The 16,237-nt window shown below is 42.5% G+C and overlaps 1 protein-coding gene across 2 annotated transcripts in view; it reads right to left on the bottom strand.

Moving 5' to 3' along the window:
• The window catches only part of LOC147378887 (collagen alpha-6(VI) chain-like), a 172,280-nt gene that overhangs the window by 29,868 nt on the left and 126,175 nt on the right, over positions 1–16,237 (bottom strand). The window contains exons 25-31 of one of the 2 annotated variants that reach the window (XM_086416185.1): positions 12,270–12,332; positions 11,379–11,429; positions 9,519–9,554; positions 8,755–8,817; positions 2,158–2,220; positions 956–991; positions 802–838 (exon numbers count right to left, since the gene is read on the bottom strand). In XM_086416185.1, the coding sequence (XP_086272311.1) occupies positions 802–838; positions 956–991; positions 2,158–2,220; positions 8,755–8,817; positions 9,519–9,554; positions 11,379–11,429; positions 12,270–12,332 (349 nt within the window). Of the gene's footprint in view, positions 1–554; positions 839–955; positions 992–2,157; positions 2,221–8,754; positions 8,818–9,518; positions 9,555–11,378; positions 11,430–12,269; positions 12,333–16,237 lie in introns of those variants that run through there. The other variant, XM_086416177.1, reaches the window with a different exon arrangement.

Genomic DNA, 16,237 nt, shown 5'->3' with positions numbered 1-16,237 from the left:
CAAAGCTTTGCAAAGTCTGTCTTTGAGACCCATACTCTCTCCAGAAATAGGATCTTAATTTGTCTGTTTTCTCCCCCCAGATGCCTTGAGGGAACTGTGACATTTCTTTCAATCCTAACGTTTATCTAAGAAGTCGTTTGTAGGTGAACATTAAGCAACCAAGTCTCCTCATCTTGTCCATGGCATTCCTTTGATGCTGCTAACACGCGTTTTGATAGAAGAGCCTGTTCTAAGGGTCTCAAAGCAAATTCAAAAGAGCCTTTGCCAAATCAAAACCCATTTCTTGCTATTAAAACTTTGAAAGTAAAGAAAATACAGGTAGACTGGGTAATTTTAGAAGCAAATGAGTCTAATTCAAGGCAGTCAAGCACACCTTCTCAGGGAATGATAAATGTCAGAGTTCCCACCTGCCAGGATACCTCCTTGCCATGGCTGGCTCTTTCACAGCAGCTGAATTCGATCCTTAGCTGTTGTCAGGGGTTAATAATTTTATAAAGTTTAACGTGACTCCTCACTGGTTGATCTCACCATCAGGAGAGTTCTGACCTCCTATCTTCATTTTTCCCTGATTAAAAGCACTAGATGTATCCTTCGTTAGTGTTGGGACGCGTTTCAGTAGACATGCTGGGAGCCAGAGAGGGAGTTAACAGACATCAGTCTATGCCACCTCCAAATACACACAGTGACATCGCTAGTTTTAAGAAACTGTCTGGTAACTAGTCTCAATTTTGAATGCAGAATTTGCTGCTTTTTTCCTATGAATGCTGACACCCCGGGTGATCATCCTAAGCGGGTACTTACGACTATGGTCCCGCACATACTGGATGAGCTCACATGTCTGCAGTTCAAAAGATAAAACAGAATGAATTAACCAACAGACTCCAGGTCCTGCAAGTTGAGAAATAAATAAATGTCACGGGATGCTTGGGCTCTGTTGGAGTCAACAGATACATACAGAAAACGAAGCCAATCCTTTGGCCCCTTTCACACCCTGGGGAAACAAAAAGAATGTGGTTTCAGGGTTTTGGAAGCACATCGCAGGAGCCAGAATATGCATCAACATTACTCTAAGAAAAAGATAGCTTCTTAACCTTTTTATTCTCACTAAGAGGGAGAAAAAAACTCCCTGTAGGATACTCATCATTAGATTAACAATAACGTTCTAAGGGGAGGGAACTGTACATAGTGAGCCTCCAGCGGCCACTGTCCTCCTGCTGTGTCTCTGGACGATGATAAGGGTTGTCCAGAAGATAAAGACGGAGCTGGCAATGAGACACCGGCCGGGAGAGCTTTGCAGCAGACCCTGGGGCTAGAACTAGACAAGGCTGAGCCATCCCCTGTGCTGGGCCCTCCTTAATGCAGAGGTATTGAGTTCCCCAACACTTTGCCTTGGTCACTGGGCAGCCGCTGAGCAGAGCCTGAATCTGTGCCCATCATCAGCTGGATGACAAAGGGCCTAGACAGGCCAAATATCTGGAAAGGCAATCCGCACTGTCTTCCAAAAATGAGTGTATATATATATATATATATATATATATGTATATGACCATATATACGTATATGATCATATATATATATATACATATATATATATATATGTACATTTCTATCTATCTGGGTAGGGGATAGAAAGAACAAAGTGGAATTATTTTGTATTTCATCTGTTCAGTCTCAAGTTGGAACAGGAAGAGTCTGGCTGCTCAAAGAGCTCAAAGAGACGGGGAAAAATGTGACGGCGCCCCACCCAAACTCCTCAAGAAAATAAGTTCCATGTGAATGCACTGTTGGGAGCTTATTCACTATTTGTTAATTTCCTCTCCCTTTCTTTCATTCACTGATCACTGACTCTGAGAAAAAAGGCAAGGATTGGTCAGATAAATAAAATTCACTGATCATTGAGAAACCTCATTCTAGATGAAATAAGAAATGTCTTTTTGCTTCCTTCCTCAGTTCCCCCCACCACCCAAGAAATAGCAACTAATATTTAATCAGCATTTTTTTTCCTCCTCTCCCTGAGGACATTGAAGGTGGAAAAGTGGTGGAAATCATTGACAAGCTGCAAACACAGAAAGCATATGCATTTGGATAATGAAGACTTCGGGCACTGACTTTTTATCTGGAAAAGGAGCTGATGTGATTTATGGGTTTTTGATTTACCTTGCGTCCAGGAGGTCCCAGCTCCCCAGGGGATCCTGGTTCTCCGGGAAGCCCAGCAGATACCTTAAAGCAGAATTTATTTACCTTAAAATTATACATATATGTTTGTGTGCTATGTGGGTGTTTTACATTTCAAAAGCAATACACTTTTGCCGGGAGCCGGCAAGAGGCACTCCATTCATGACAAAGGTCATGAGGAAGGAGGCTCGGCATACGTAAAGGTGGGATCGAGCCTCAGGAGTCCCCCTGGATATTCTCGAGCATCTACCCCCAAAAACCAGAGTCTGCCTACTTTACTGCTTTGTGCTCTCACCTCTGACTTTACTGGGGGCTGTCCCCCACCACCATCTCGCTCTCTCTGATAAAGAGTTAACTGACAGCTCCAGTTAATAAAGTTCCTGGGCATTAGGAGTGTTTAAATCTAAACCCCTCAGATAGCTCTCTAACTCGCCTGACAAGTTTACCCGGACTCCTACAGCTATGCATATGATTGTTTACAGTCTCTCAGCCTCGAGAGGCATGGGAAGCTTAAGATATTCAATTAGCTTAGAGCCTCTCAGAGAGTTAGAAACCGTCAGAATAAAACTAGTAAAAGATTTCACTGATGAGACAATGCTTGCTGCCAGGTTTCCACATCCCCTGTATTGTATCCTTGAATGTGTATTAATTAATATAGTTGGTATGTAGAAAAAATAAGTAGTGGCCTTGGTGTTAGCAACTTTAGACCCTTAAGGTAATAAATTCTTTCCTTTGTTGTAAACCCACTGCACCTCTGCCCTATAGGAATGCAATTTTATCTAACGCCTTCGGAGGATGGCGCCAAACCTTAAAATAATTACTCTTAGAGAAAATTAGTCTTACGGTTGACAAACCTTTGTCAAGAGTCATAAAATGTTAATAGGCCTTCTGGCCAGAAGCTGATGTAAATCACCTAAACCATTTGAATACAATAAATTTGCAGGAAAGAAACTCTGGTTTTTGATAAGGATCAAAGACTGCTGACTTTGTATGATTTCACATCCCCTATTATCCTCTATGTGCAACTTACGGTATAAAAGGCCCTGTTGAAAATAAAGCTACGGGCCTTGCTCAGCAAAGCTTGGTCTCCCCATGTCATTCTTTCTTTTCACATTCCGGCTGAAGTTTCCATCTGGAGTGTGGAGGTCCTCTGCGACCATTTATTTGCCTGGGCTTCTAAGACCCACTCAAGAAGGTGTCTAAGGTGGGGCACCTTCTGCTATTCGAGAGGGCGCCTGCAGCCTCCATGGTCAGAGCTAACCTGGTGTCACAGGTTATATTGATTTTCCGCGTAAACCAAGCTACTCAGCCTCTTTTCTCCACTGAATTTTCCTACTGAGCTATCCTCATTCTACTACTCTTTATATCTTTGATGAATATTTAAATAGTTGCCGACGCCGTCTCCCCTTCAAATACCCTGGATCAGCTGGGGCTGGACCCCAGCACACTTTCACTTTAGAAAACTGAGCGATTCCCAAAAAGCACACAGAAGGAAAAACATCCTCAGCAGCCTCTTCTCCCTCAGATAATACTCGCTGACATTTTGTTGTTTCTTCTTCTAGTCTTTTACTTATTTATCCTTTTGGTGTTAATCTATCTATATCTATACCTATATCTATCTATCTATCTATCTATCTATATTTAGATTAAAATCATGGTCTTTATTTTTAATTCTAACAAGTATTTTTTAAAAGCAATTTCAGGTTCAGAAAACAAATTAAGAAGTTACAGACATTTCCGATATGTATCCTGATCCTTCACATTCCTAGATGCCCCCGTTACTAGCATCCCCAACTGGAGTGGTACATTTGTTACAACTGATGAACCTACATTGACATCATAATCGCCCAAAGTTCATAGTTTACATTAGAGTTCATATCTGGTATTTTACATTCCATCTTAATATATTTATATACTTTTTATTGCTGCCTTTTAAACTAAACATGTATTTCTGGACATTTTCATATAACTAAATATTCTTTCACAAAAATTGCCTTTCATGGCCACCATGCTGCTGCTGCTGCTACTTCTCTTCAGTCGTGTCTGACTCTGCGACCCCATGGACAGCAGCCCACCAGGCTCCTCTGTCCCTGGGATTCTCCAGGCAAGAACTCTGGAGTGGGTTGCCATTGCCTTCTCCATCATGGCTGCCATAGTATTCTATCAAATGAATATACTGATTTATTTAATCAGTTCCTTATTGTTGGCATTTAAGTTTGCTGTTGTTGCAATAAGCATGCCACTATAAAGTCATATGTGCAATTCTGATTATTTCCTTAAGAAAGATTGCTAGAACTAGAATTGCTGGGTCAAGGGAGAAACTTCTATCTAAATGAATTTTTATCTCAATTTATCTGAATTTAGTAGGTGACTAAACTAACAAACACATGAAAACAACAACAAAAAAAACTCAGAAAAGCAAAAATTTAAATATAAAAACTCTTGAAAGAACCACAAGAAAGCATAGAACACGTGGCTGGAAATATCTGTAGTAAAATGGGGAATAGCAGCAGCAAAAAAACACCAGCTGTTGACTACTTAGCTTACGTGTGTGCATTCAACAACATAATTTATCATAAAGAAAGCAAGAATTTAGTTTAAAAATTAGGACAGTATTTCTTTGTTCATTAGTAATGTCATGAGATGTACAAGCTTTATGAGAGTGAAAAACAAGGTTGTTTAAAACCAACTTAATCTGTAAAAGCATTGCCTATTAAATAGCAAATAATTACTAGATGACCTTTGTGTCTTCCAATGATATGCACAGCATGCTGGGTTGAGTGACAAAGCAAGACAAAATGCAACCTTACTATTTTATTTAGAAGATATAGATTAACCTCCAGGGGGGAAAAATGTATATTGGACATAAGTGCTTACTTTTTTTCCCTCCAGTGTTTTACTAAAATAATACTAAGCAGACTTTTTTTTTTTTTTAAGACAAAAAATAACAAACATAGGGGGAATGAGAAATGAGACAATAGCTTTCAAACTGGAAAGCATTAAATGACTTAGAGCTGAAAAAGCTGAATCCTAGGCCAGCAGCAGGGAAAGCTAGGAGGCTGAGTGTTTTATGATGCGTTCTCAGAAAGTACCTCTAGAAGTGTGGGTGTAGGAGAGAGGGCAAATAAGGCAGCTTGGTTGGGGAATTCCCGGGCTTCCTCCCCATTCTCAACAGTTGAGTCAAATGTCCCTTCTTTCTCCTTGATGGCAAAGGTGAAACTGAGGTGGCTACACACCAGGAAACCCAGGCAGAGCTGAAGGTTGGTGGTATGGTCCAGAATACAAGGTAATCAAGTGAAGCTGTGGAATAGATGTGAGACCCCTGGAAAGCTGGGGCTCCTGGAAAGCTGGCAGCCAGACCTTCACCCTTAGGTGGAAGATTGAAACAATCTTCTCAGGGGAATCTGACTAGACAGAGAAGAAAGACCCCAGGATGCTGGTCTCAGATGTTTGCTAAGTAGCAACTCAGTCAGATCACTCTTCAGTGAAACCTGTAGTTGACGAGCCCCATTTACTTCCTTGGGGCTTCCAGTTAGATTTTGTGTCCTCAGCTCTTCAATAGAGAGACTCGTGAGCTGGGCAGAGAGAGACAAAGAGCAGGGTAGAAAAAAACACTGCCAGGAACAGGCTATGTTGGGCAAAGGAGACTTCAAAAGTACTAATTTATGTCCTTAGAGAGATGAGATGTTTCAGCCATGAAACAAAAATCAGATCAGATCAGATCGGTCGCTCAGTCGTGTCCGACTCTTTTCGACCCCATGAATCACAGCACGCCAGGCCTCCCTGTCCATCACCAACTCCCAGAGTTCACTCAGACTCACGTCCATCGAGTCAGTAATGCCATCCAGCCATCTCATCCTCTGTCGTCCCCTTCTCCTCCTGCCCACAATCCCTCCCAGCATCAGAGTCTTTTCCAACGAGTCAACTCTTCCCATGAGGTGGCCAAAGTACTGGAGTTTCAGCTTTAGCATCATTCCTTCCAAAGAAATCCCAGGGCTGATCTCCTTCAGAATGGACTGGTTGCATCTCCTTGCAGTCCAAGGGACTCTCAAGAGTCTTCTCCAACACCACACTTCAAAAGCATCAATTCTTTGGTGCTCAGCCTTCTTCACAGTCCAACTCTCACATCCATACATGACCACAGGAAAAACCATAGCCTTGACTAGACGAACCTTTGTTGGCAAAGTAATGTCTCTGCTTTTGAATATGCTATCTAGGTTGGTCATAACTTTCCTTCCAAGGAGTAAGCGTCTTTTAATTTCATGGCTGTAGTCACCATCTGTAGTGATTTTGGAGCCCAGAAAAATAAAGTCTGACACTGTTTCCACTGTTTCCCCATCTATTTCCCATGAAGTGGTGGGACCGGATAGGATAGTTTAAAAAAGAATTTCAGGCAGAAAAAAAAAAAAAAAAAAAAACTGGGGGCAAGTCTGTGTCCCTCAACCCTGACTCCTGTGGGGACATTTGACAATGACTGGAGGTATTTTTGGCTGTCATGATGGGGAGAGGGGGATGGGTGGCGCTGAGCCTCGTGGGTAGAGGCCAGGGGCACTGCTAAACATCCTGCAAAGCAAGGAACAGCCCCCACAGCGATTACCCAGCCGAAAACGCCAGTGGTACTGTGGCTGAGGAGCCCTGCCTTGAAGGGTGTGCACGTGTAAAGTTGATAAAAAGTATAAATACAAACATACCTTTATACCCCAAACAAGGCAGGTTAAAAATTATGGCATTTTCAAAAAAACAAAAAACGAAAAAACAAATGCTTCAGTTGGGGTGAAAAAAGGTAAAGATTTAGAAAACTTAAACTAGGAATGTCGGAGAAGGCAATGGCACCCCACTCCAGTACTCTTGCCTGGAAAATCCCATGGACGGAGGAGCCTGGTGGGCTGCTGTCTGTGGGGTCGCTAAGAGTTGGACACGACTGAGTGACTTCACTTTCACTTTTCACTTTCATGCATTGGAGAAGGAAATGGCAACCCACTCCAGTGTTCTTGCCTGGAGAATCCCATGGATGGGGGAGCCTGATGGGCTGCCATCTATGGGGTCGCACAGAGTCGGACACAACTGAAGCAACTTAGCAGCAGCAGCAGCAGCAAACTAGGAATGTAATCAATCCAAGAGAACTAAAGAGATACTCAAAGCTTTATTACCAAAACCCTCCAACGAAAACTTGGAAGTTTTTCAGTGTCTAAACTTCAAACTCAAAAATACAAGTTGTAGAAAAAGGCAGCTTGGCAGGTGAAATAAGCAAGTTGAAGATAGTGATAAATTGTCCAATGTGGGGAAAAAAAATGAAGTAACCAAAGGCCAAGAGAAAAAGATTATATATTCCCCATTAGCTATATATATATATATTTATTTTAGTGATGAATATGTCACTGGGTACTAAGAGAACCCAAGAAACTGCTGGCCGTGTTTACGGGCCTCCAGTGTTCAAGGGTAAACTACCTCATTAACACGTTGAGGGAAAAGATCAAGATGTATTTCAATGCAGATGACATCTAGATTAATCTGAAGGTCTTTTCCAATTATCTTTATCAGTCTTTTTTTTTTTTTTTCTTTGAGACCAAAAATGTTAAGGGACAGTCAACCAAAAACATGTATAAGGAAAAGAATTACAGCCAGGAAACAGGCCTCTTGGGAAAAGCAGGATGGAGGGAAAGAAGTTTCTTTACTTCGTACCCCTAAAGCCCTCATGAATAGTCTCTTCGCATACAGTTTTCGCTATACTTTGTAGGAGAAAACAGATTAGGGTCAAACTAACTATGGTGACAAAACTGAAAAGCCGCCTCAAGTAACAGCGTTTTTTTTCATCACACTTTGTGTTTTTCTTATCCAGAAATTGACATGGTATCAAGATCTATTTACCTGATCGGAGTTGTTCTGATGAAAAGAGATAAAGTCTCAGGAGATGACTGTCATAAGATTGTGTCTTTTATAAAGTGACCATCTCACTTTTGCAATGTATGGTAAATAGAGTCAGCAAAGGCAAAAGCCATTGTTAGCCCACGAGAACCCGAGGCAAGCTCAAGTTACGAGTGCGGATGCTTCTAGGGTACGGGAGATGGGATGTTATTCTGAGTGGCCCAAAGCTTTAGGCACCGTCTTACATGATAAATGGAAACTTTCTCAGAGAGCTCAAGAGGCACTTTCCTGAGCTAAATTGGGAGAAGATCATCTCCTTAAAGTAGTTAGACGAGACCTTAACAAGGGAGACAAGACGCCAGTGGGCAGTAAGTTACATGAGGTCTGCTGAGGGGCTAGGATTAAATGCAAACACTGTTTTGGACCACAAGGTTTCCTTAAAAAAAAAATGCACAATTTATTTCCAGTGTTAAGATTGGTACCTTATCAGTCAGATCAGGTGAACCCGGTCACTAAGAGCCAATGGTTCGTTGCCTTATTGCTGGCAAAGAAGGAGCCAAATATCCATCTCCCTGCCCCAAGTTTGCCTTAACAAAACCTACACGTTTTACAAGCTTTTGGGACCGAGTGCCAACTCAAACGACTGTAAGAGCCTGAGAAAGGACTTCCCATGGTAGTTGAGGTTGTCAGGCTTTTACGACCGACGAAACTCACCGTCTTGCCTCTAGCGCCCTTGGGTCCAGTTTGTCCTGGGCCACCAGGGTCCCCGACCTCACCCTAAATAAGTTCAGAAAAATAAAACAAAACGGTTACTAAAACCAAAGAGGTATATCTCATTGTGTTTTTATACTGGTTCCAACATGAAGACATTTTTCACATATGCTTTTATCTTTAATAGCCTTCTGTGAAGTGTCTTTGCCCTGATAACCCCATTTTCTGATTCTCAGCACAGCCCCCTGGAGTCTCACTGTTTTATTTCTGTTTCTCCAGATGAAACACAGCCTCCTTGGAGATATGGACCGTGCTTTTTACTTTGTCCCCTGATCCTATCACAGGAGCTGGCATTTACTGAGCTCAGTCAGTGTTTCCAGTCGGAGTGGAAGCCTTAAGCTAGAGGACATCATGGCTAAACTTATTACCTGAAGGTGACTTACAAACACATTAGGAGAACTGAGGCAAGTGAGATCAGGTAATTCTGGTTTTTCTCACATTTTACTTCCCTTGGGGCAAAGAAGAAAATACATATGGTAGAGGGGGAGGAGGACACGTGAGGAGGAAAATATGGATGATTTCTTCCTAGTGAATTAAAAAGCTAGAAATAAAAGATTATTTTTAAAAGCCTGCTTCTTTCTTTTCCCCTTGCTCCATAAAGGTTTCTTTTTATTCATTTATAATTAATTTTTCTTCTTTTGTCCTATAACACATTTCATAAACCCAGGAGCATCTCTGATCTCTAGTTAGCATAAAGTACACAGTACCTTAGGTCCGATTTCTCCAGGGAATCCTTCTTGCCCCTATAATTGAGAAAATTAATATATGCACATATCACTGGCATCGGTTTATATTGACTTTAATTTTGCCTGCTGCCTTATTTATTTTAAATGCCTCTGAACCAACAAAGGGCCAAAACAAACTGTACTGCATGGTCTGAGACACTAACTCCAGTCTCTAAATTAAACTATTGACCGGTCTCACCAAAACATCATGACAACCTAAGATCAATGGGTAAAACGTACACCTTGGCTCTCCTTCAAATGTAGACATTCAACAGGACAGCTGGTGATCTGACCATGTGTTTCTGAAACAGTGTTCTTAAACTGGATTTCAACTTTGAGGGAGAAATTGGGGAAGCCTGCAGACTAAATCTGATCGTTTGGTTTCTGGTGCTCTGTTTGCCTTACTTTGGCCACAGGCTATAGTTGTAAATGTATGATAATCCTAACTTGATGAAAAAAGTATTTTATTTAAGATAATGTTTGTTTTCTGACATTAAAAGTAATATCTCCTCAAATATATTTAAAATAATAAAAAGACAGAAAGAAGAAAGTTCACCCAAATTTCACTTCCCAGAACCATTACTATAAAGTTTTTGCCATATTTTATTTAATCTTTTAAAAATGCATTTTAGCACAGTTAGGATACATTTTTTTTTCTTATTACCTTTTGATTTTTACTTGACATTGTCACCTAAGTTCTATGTATTATGTATAAAAGCATTCACATTCATTTTAAAGAGCGGCTAATATTTCAGTGGCTTCACTGGTGGCTCAGATGGTAAAGAATCTGCCTGTAATGCAGGAGACTCGGGTTCGATCCCTGAGTCAGGAAGATCCCTTAGAGAAGGGAATGGCTACTCACTCCAGTATTCTTGCCTGGAGAATTCTCATGGACAGAGGAGACTGGAGGGTCACAGTTCATGGGGTTTCAACTGAGCTTAGTCACAACTGAGCAACTAACACTTTCAATATTCCAGGGCTATTAGCCACTCAATAGTTCCACTTTTATCAAATACTAAGGCTACTTTCCATGAAAATTTCACTGGAAATCCTTCATTCATTAGGGTTTTTTAAAAAGAAATTTTAGCTTTTGGGGGTTTGTTTATCCTTCTAGACAGCCTCTTACATCATTCTCATTGGGATTTCACTTGAAATTACATTGATCCTTGTAATATTTTAGACTTTCCAACAAGTATTTGTTATGTCTCCAATTACTGAAATTTTATATCCCAGTAATTTTTGTTTTAGGTCTTGAATATTTTTGTAGAAAGGATATTCTTAACTATATTATGTTTTTATGGGTGTTACTATGATTTCTAAGTGGTTATTGTTGGTATATAGCAATCACTGCTTTGGGTAAAGTTATCTGTCTTACTTCCAGCACTGAAGTATTCAGTGACAATGTTAAGTTATAATTCTCATATAAAGTTATGAGGTTTAATCTTAAAATTACTGCTTGGCCCATTGCGTTAGGAAAGGCCCTTGGAGAACTCCTCACAAACAGTTAGAGTAAACATATTCAGAGGACATATTTTGGAATATGTCTACAGCCTCCCTCAGGCTCTAGATTAGATGACGTGTTCAAGCTGGAACCAGTCAGCCCCTGAATACGCATCTCTGCAAAGAACTGAAAATTAATTTCGAGTTTCAATTGTTGCATGCCCCTTAAACTATCAAGTGTTTTCCTACTGTATTCTCCATAAGATGTCATCAAATAAATGATCAAAATCTATCTCCAAAGATCTAAGGCTACCTTATTCACTCCTTTTTTTCCTCTTAAATGCGGCCCAAAACAGCAACAACAGAATTGAAAGTGACCGGCTTTTAGGCAACGCGTCTTACCTTTGCTCCTCTACTTCCAACACTTCCATAAGCTGGGTTGCCGTCATCACCCTGCAAGAAGAAGCAATTATTTACAAACACCCCCAACTGCAGATGCAGATAGGCTTCTTCACAAGAGAACTAGACAGCCAGTTTTTTGTTTTGCTTAGGAAAAATCAAGCAGCAGGAGTCTCCCTCGGGGACAGGCCACTGACATAGTGACGCTCAACGGAACTCTCAGTAGCAAATGCAGACAAGGCATTGTCACTTAGTCTCACTTGCCTCATCATAAAGGAAAAATCATAATTACACCTGCGAATCGTGTTCTGAGAATGAAATGAGAAAACTTCAGATGTATAATAATCTTAATAAAAGAAGGCAGAAGTGTTATCTCTCCTGGGTTACATTTGTATTTATATAGAGATATACCTTATATCTGAAGCATTTCAGTTTGCTGGATAAAAGAAAGATCTAAGTGTCTGGGTATTGGCTGCTGCTGGATCCTTGTACAGGACTCAGTGAGAAGCCCCTAGCATGGGTGGAAGGGTGGACTGGGTTTCCCATGAAGGGGTTTGGGTGAGACGAAAGTGTGGAAGCAGGTTGGAGGATGTCAAGCACAGGCTTTGTCCCTTTTGTCATTTGGCTTTAAGAGTACCCTTGCCCAGGATGCTTGGGACCTGGGAAGTTGTCATTTGGAAAAGCTGGCCAAGACAAAGATGAAATCTCAATTGCTAGAAAGTTCTACAACTAGATTGGGCTGTTATCTTCATCACACTCTTTAGAGAACCACTCTAAAGACTTTAGAGACTCAAAGTGAGAGAAAGTGAAGGGCCCTTCTTCTCACATCAAGAGATACCTATTGAACTAAAAAGAGTCCAAGAGCCAGATCAAAAGTAGGAATAAAACGCAAACCGGCAAGCCTCGAGGACCCCGAAGGCCAATGGCTCCCTTTATCCCCAGATCGCCAGGTTCTCCCTGTCAAACAGAAAAATGACATGTGTCTTCATTAGGTTGCTTTTGTAAAGGACATTAGAAATGATGGAACTAAGACAAGAATTTTCAATTGCGTCCATGACCATGGGTTTGTGGCTGGGACTGAGTTTGTAAGCAATTCAACAGGCACTGCTGGGGGTGAGTGAAGTCTCCTCCGTTGATAAATGAAGCCCTGGCAAGTCTGACATATTGTTTGGTACAAGTTGCCATCTTAGCAACTCGGGGCCATGAGCCGCACCCACGGAAATGTCTTACCATGAGTCAAAGGGCAGGCTCTGGACAGTTTTAAAAATTAACAAAGCTGTTCTCTGTGAGGAGCCGTACAAATGATCTGGATGCTGCAGAAACTGACCTATTAATCAAGTTTTAATCAAGATAACCAAGATAGCATGACATGACTGGCAACAGTTTCTGACTTCTGACTAGTAGCACGTCTACTGTGGGTTATAAATCAGTCTCAGTCTCACACTGAGGAAATATAGCTACTTGGGAAAGTTAACATAGGTTTACAAAAGCAGGTTAACTCCTTTTTGTGAAAAAAAAAAAAAAAAGCTTTTAAAATCTCAATTTTAAATTTACAGAAATGTTGTGAAGGCAGTATAAAGAGTTCCTATACAGGCCACATCTAGCCTCCCCTATTGGTAACTTCACATTAGTTACATTCGTAGGGAATATTTGTCAGAACAAACCCGTGGATATTAAATCATTCTTATTAATAAAAGGAAAGGAAATTTCGTTGCACAGTCATGTCTGACTCTGCGATTCCATGGACTGTAGCCCACCAAGCTCCTCTGTCCATGGGATTCTCCAGGCAAGAAGTCTGGAGTGGGTTGCCATTCCCTTCTCCACGGGATCTTCCTGACCCAGGGATCGAACCTGGGTATCCTGCACTGCAGGCAGATTCTTTACCAACTGAGCTACTAGGGAAGCCCCAAGTCCATACTTTATTCATATTCCCTTAGTTTTTACCACCAAATCTCCTTTTCCAGTCCCAGGATCCCATGTCTCCGTAGGTTCCTCTAGATGGGGACGGTTTATCTGATTTTCTGGTTTCTGATGATCTTGACAGTTTTGAGGAGTACTGATCACGTATTTTGCAGAATGTCCCTCAATTGGAGTTTGATGTTTTCCTCATGATTATGCTATGTTTTATGAGTTTGGGGAGAAAAGACCCATAGTGAGAGAAAGTGAAGGGTCCTTCTTCTCACATCAACAGTGTATCCTGTCAACATGGCTGACACTGTTGACCTTGGCCATCTGGCTGAGGAAGGTTTGGCTAAGTTTCTCCACTGTCTCGTTATTCTCCTTTCCCTTTCCAAGAGAGTGGAAGTGTGCGCAGCCCACACTGAAGGAGTGGTGAACTCATTGTTACGATTAGAAAGACCACACAGTACATGTGAGGGGTCCAAATGGGCAAGTGCCCACCAACACCGATCCCTGGAGGGGCACAGAGACTAGGGCTTCATGGAAGGGTGGCGGAAGACCCCCCGCCTTGCAGACTTTCTTCCAGGGCAGTGGCCCCCAAAGTGCGCTCTGGAAGCCACCTGCCTCCCATATACCTAGGGTCCACACGCCAAAGGAAATCCCTGGATCCCACTGGTGGCAGTCTCTGATGGTGGAGCCCAGGGATATGCCTTTATGAATACACTTCTCTGCTGATTCTTACACACACTGAAGTTTGAGGCCATCTGCTTGAAGATAGGGAGACAAAGGAAGCCATAAGGCTTGTTCAAGATCACTTTGTTACTGGTTACAGCCAGACATGAAGCCTGGAATAAACTGGCAGGTTGGTTGCTCCCCTGGGAACTTGAGCTTAATGGAATAAGATAGGAGTAAGTGTCTGGGGCTCATCTCAGACTTGGAGAACTTGATCCACCTTGAGGTTCCCAAGGGGTTTGGGCTGGCATTGAGGGCACTTGCCTCCCAAATTCTTGCCCCTCCCATTCAAAAATCTCTCTTACTAACAGTGATATTCTGTGGCACAACTACCCTGCTGCTATCTATCTCCTTGCACATTTCTACACTCTTATCTACATCCAGCTCTAGGTCCCTCCGTCTCTGCCTACCTCTGTCTTGGTCTCTTCCGTCACACCCTATGGAGTGCCTTCATTTCACATTCAAACCTTCTCTATACGCCCATGATGTCTGCACACATGCATCCTCACTGTAGGACAAACTGAGTTTTTCTGGAGACACCACTTCCCCTGCAGCCCTCTCCAGGGTGAGAAGACACCATCATATCTGTTCCAAACTTTCCTCTCCAGACCGTTATTGCTATGCCGCATCTCTAGTAATCCCTTTCGGAGCTGATTATCTTTGTCACCGATGGATCTCATTTCATCCTGCGATCAGCTGTCTTTGTGACCCTCCACTGCTGGCTCCATCATGTCTGCCTTACTGAGGTCTCCATCCCATACATGCTGTTTAGTCCTATGCAGCTGGCCAACTGCTACACTTTGGACTCTATTCTTTGGTGCATCTTGGCCACCAGAAGTGGTGGCTTCTCTAGTCCTTTCCTCCTTACCTGCTTGATGCCAGCTGAGGCTCCCAGCTCCTCCAAGACTCTCCTTCTCAGCATCCAGTGTGCTTCTTCCCCCTCCTTTCCAATGGATTCCTTTTCTGCCTCTTCTTACCCTTCTTACAAAGAGTCATCACCAGAGCCTTTTTTAAATTCCAATGATTCTGAAACCTGCATCTTCAGTCAGTCTTAGACTCTCTGCTCCACCCACAGACCAAGGGGTTTCCCTCACTCTTTTGCCCACTCTGCCTTTCCCGCTTCTGAGATGGGGTTCCCACTCAAGTTGGGGGTGCCCGCCCAGCCCTCTCCTCTGTGTCTCCGTCCCCTCCTGGGAGAGCTCCACAGGCCCCTCCTGAGTCCCTCCTGGCCCCACCCTGTCAGGTCACCCAGTCTCGCTTGTCTTGGAGCCTGTGGGGGCCAGCACTCCTCCTAGCTTACAATCTCTCCATCTTCAAAATATTCCCACACTGAGTTGCCTATTTAGAAGCTTCCAAACCCGACTGTGTTCACACGTGCTGATCACAACCTGTAAATAACACTGTACTGGCTGCCTAGTTAGTCACGACAGACTTTCCTGTTCTTTGTGGTCCCCCAGGAGGATAATTTCACCCCCCAAACACTTGCTCGTGGCGTTTTTCCAGTCTTGTGTTTTATTTATTTCTTCAATATTTGTTGAAGTACTTCTATGAACACTGAGTTTAGACTTCTTGTTCAGTCCCTTATCCCTATGTCATAGGTTCTTGCTCTTATAATTTTATTTTGTTTCTCTGTTTTTGGCTGTGCTGGGTCTTCATGGCCACCCTGGCGATTCTCTAGTTGCGGCACACAGGCTTCTCACTGCAGCGGCTTCTCTTACTGTGAAGCATGGGCTCTGGGCACAGGGGCTTCAGTAGTGTGGCTCCCAGGCTCTAGAGCACAGGCTCAGTAGTCATCGTGCTTGGGCTTAGTTGCTCCGTGGTATGTAGGCTCTCCCTGGGTCAGGGATGGAACCCATGTCTCCCGCATTGGCAGGTGGATTCTTCACCTCTGAACCACCAGAGAACCATCATAGATTCTTGTCTTGAACATTCTCTCAATTTTGTGGTGTTGATTCTGTCATATTTATCACCTCACAACCCAGAAATTCTTTCATTAAACAGATATTTTCTAAGTGCTTATGACATGCCAGGTACTATTCAAAGCTCTAGGGATGCATCAGTGAGCAAAACAAAGACCTCTGCCCTTTCGGAGCTGACATCAGTCCAGCTGAGGTCCAGCACAGTGACTTTGTCTTTAAAGGTATTCAGCAAATGTTCATATGAATGGAGGATAGAAATAAAAGAAGAGAAGGAAGGGGTGGGGGTGGAGAAAGGAGGAAGGGCTGTCCTAG

This window comes from Bos grunniens, chromosome 1 (assembly GCF_055505025.1).
Source record: "Bos grunniens cultivar Pamir isolate PY7600 chromosome 1, Bosgru_T2T1.0, whole genome shotgun sequence".
In the NCBI taxonomy this organism is placed as follows: domain Eukaryota; kingdom Metazoa; phylum Chordata; class Mammalia; order Artiodactyla; family Bovidae; genus Bos; species Bos grunniens.
This window is presented reverse-complemented; position numbering and strand designations above follow the sequence as displayed.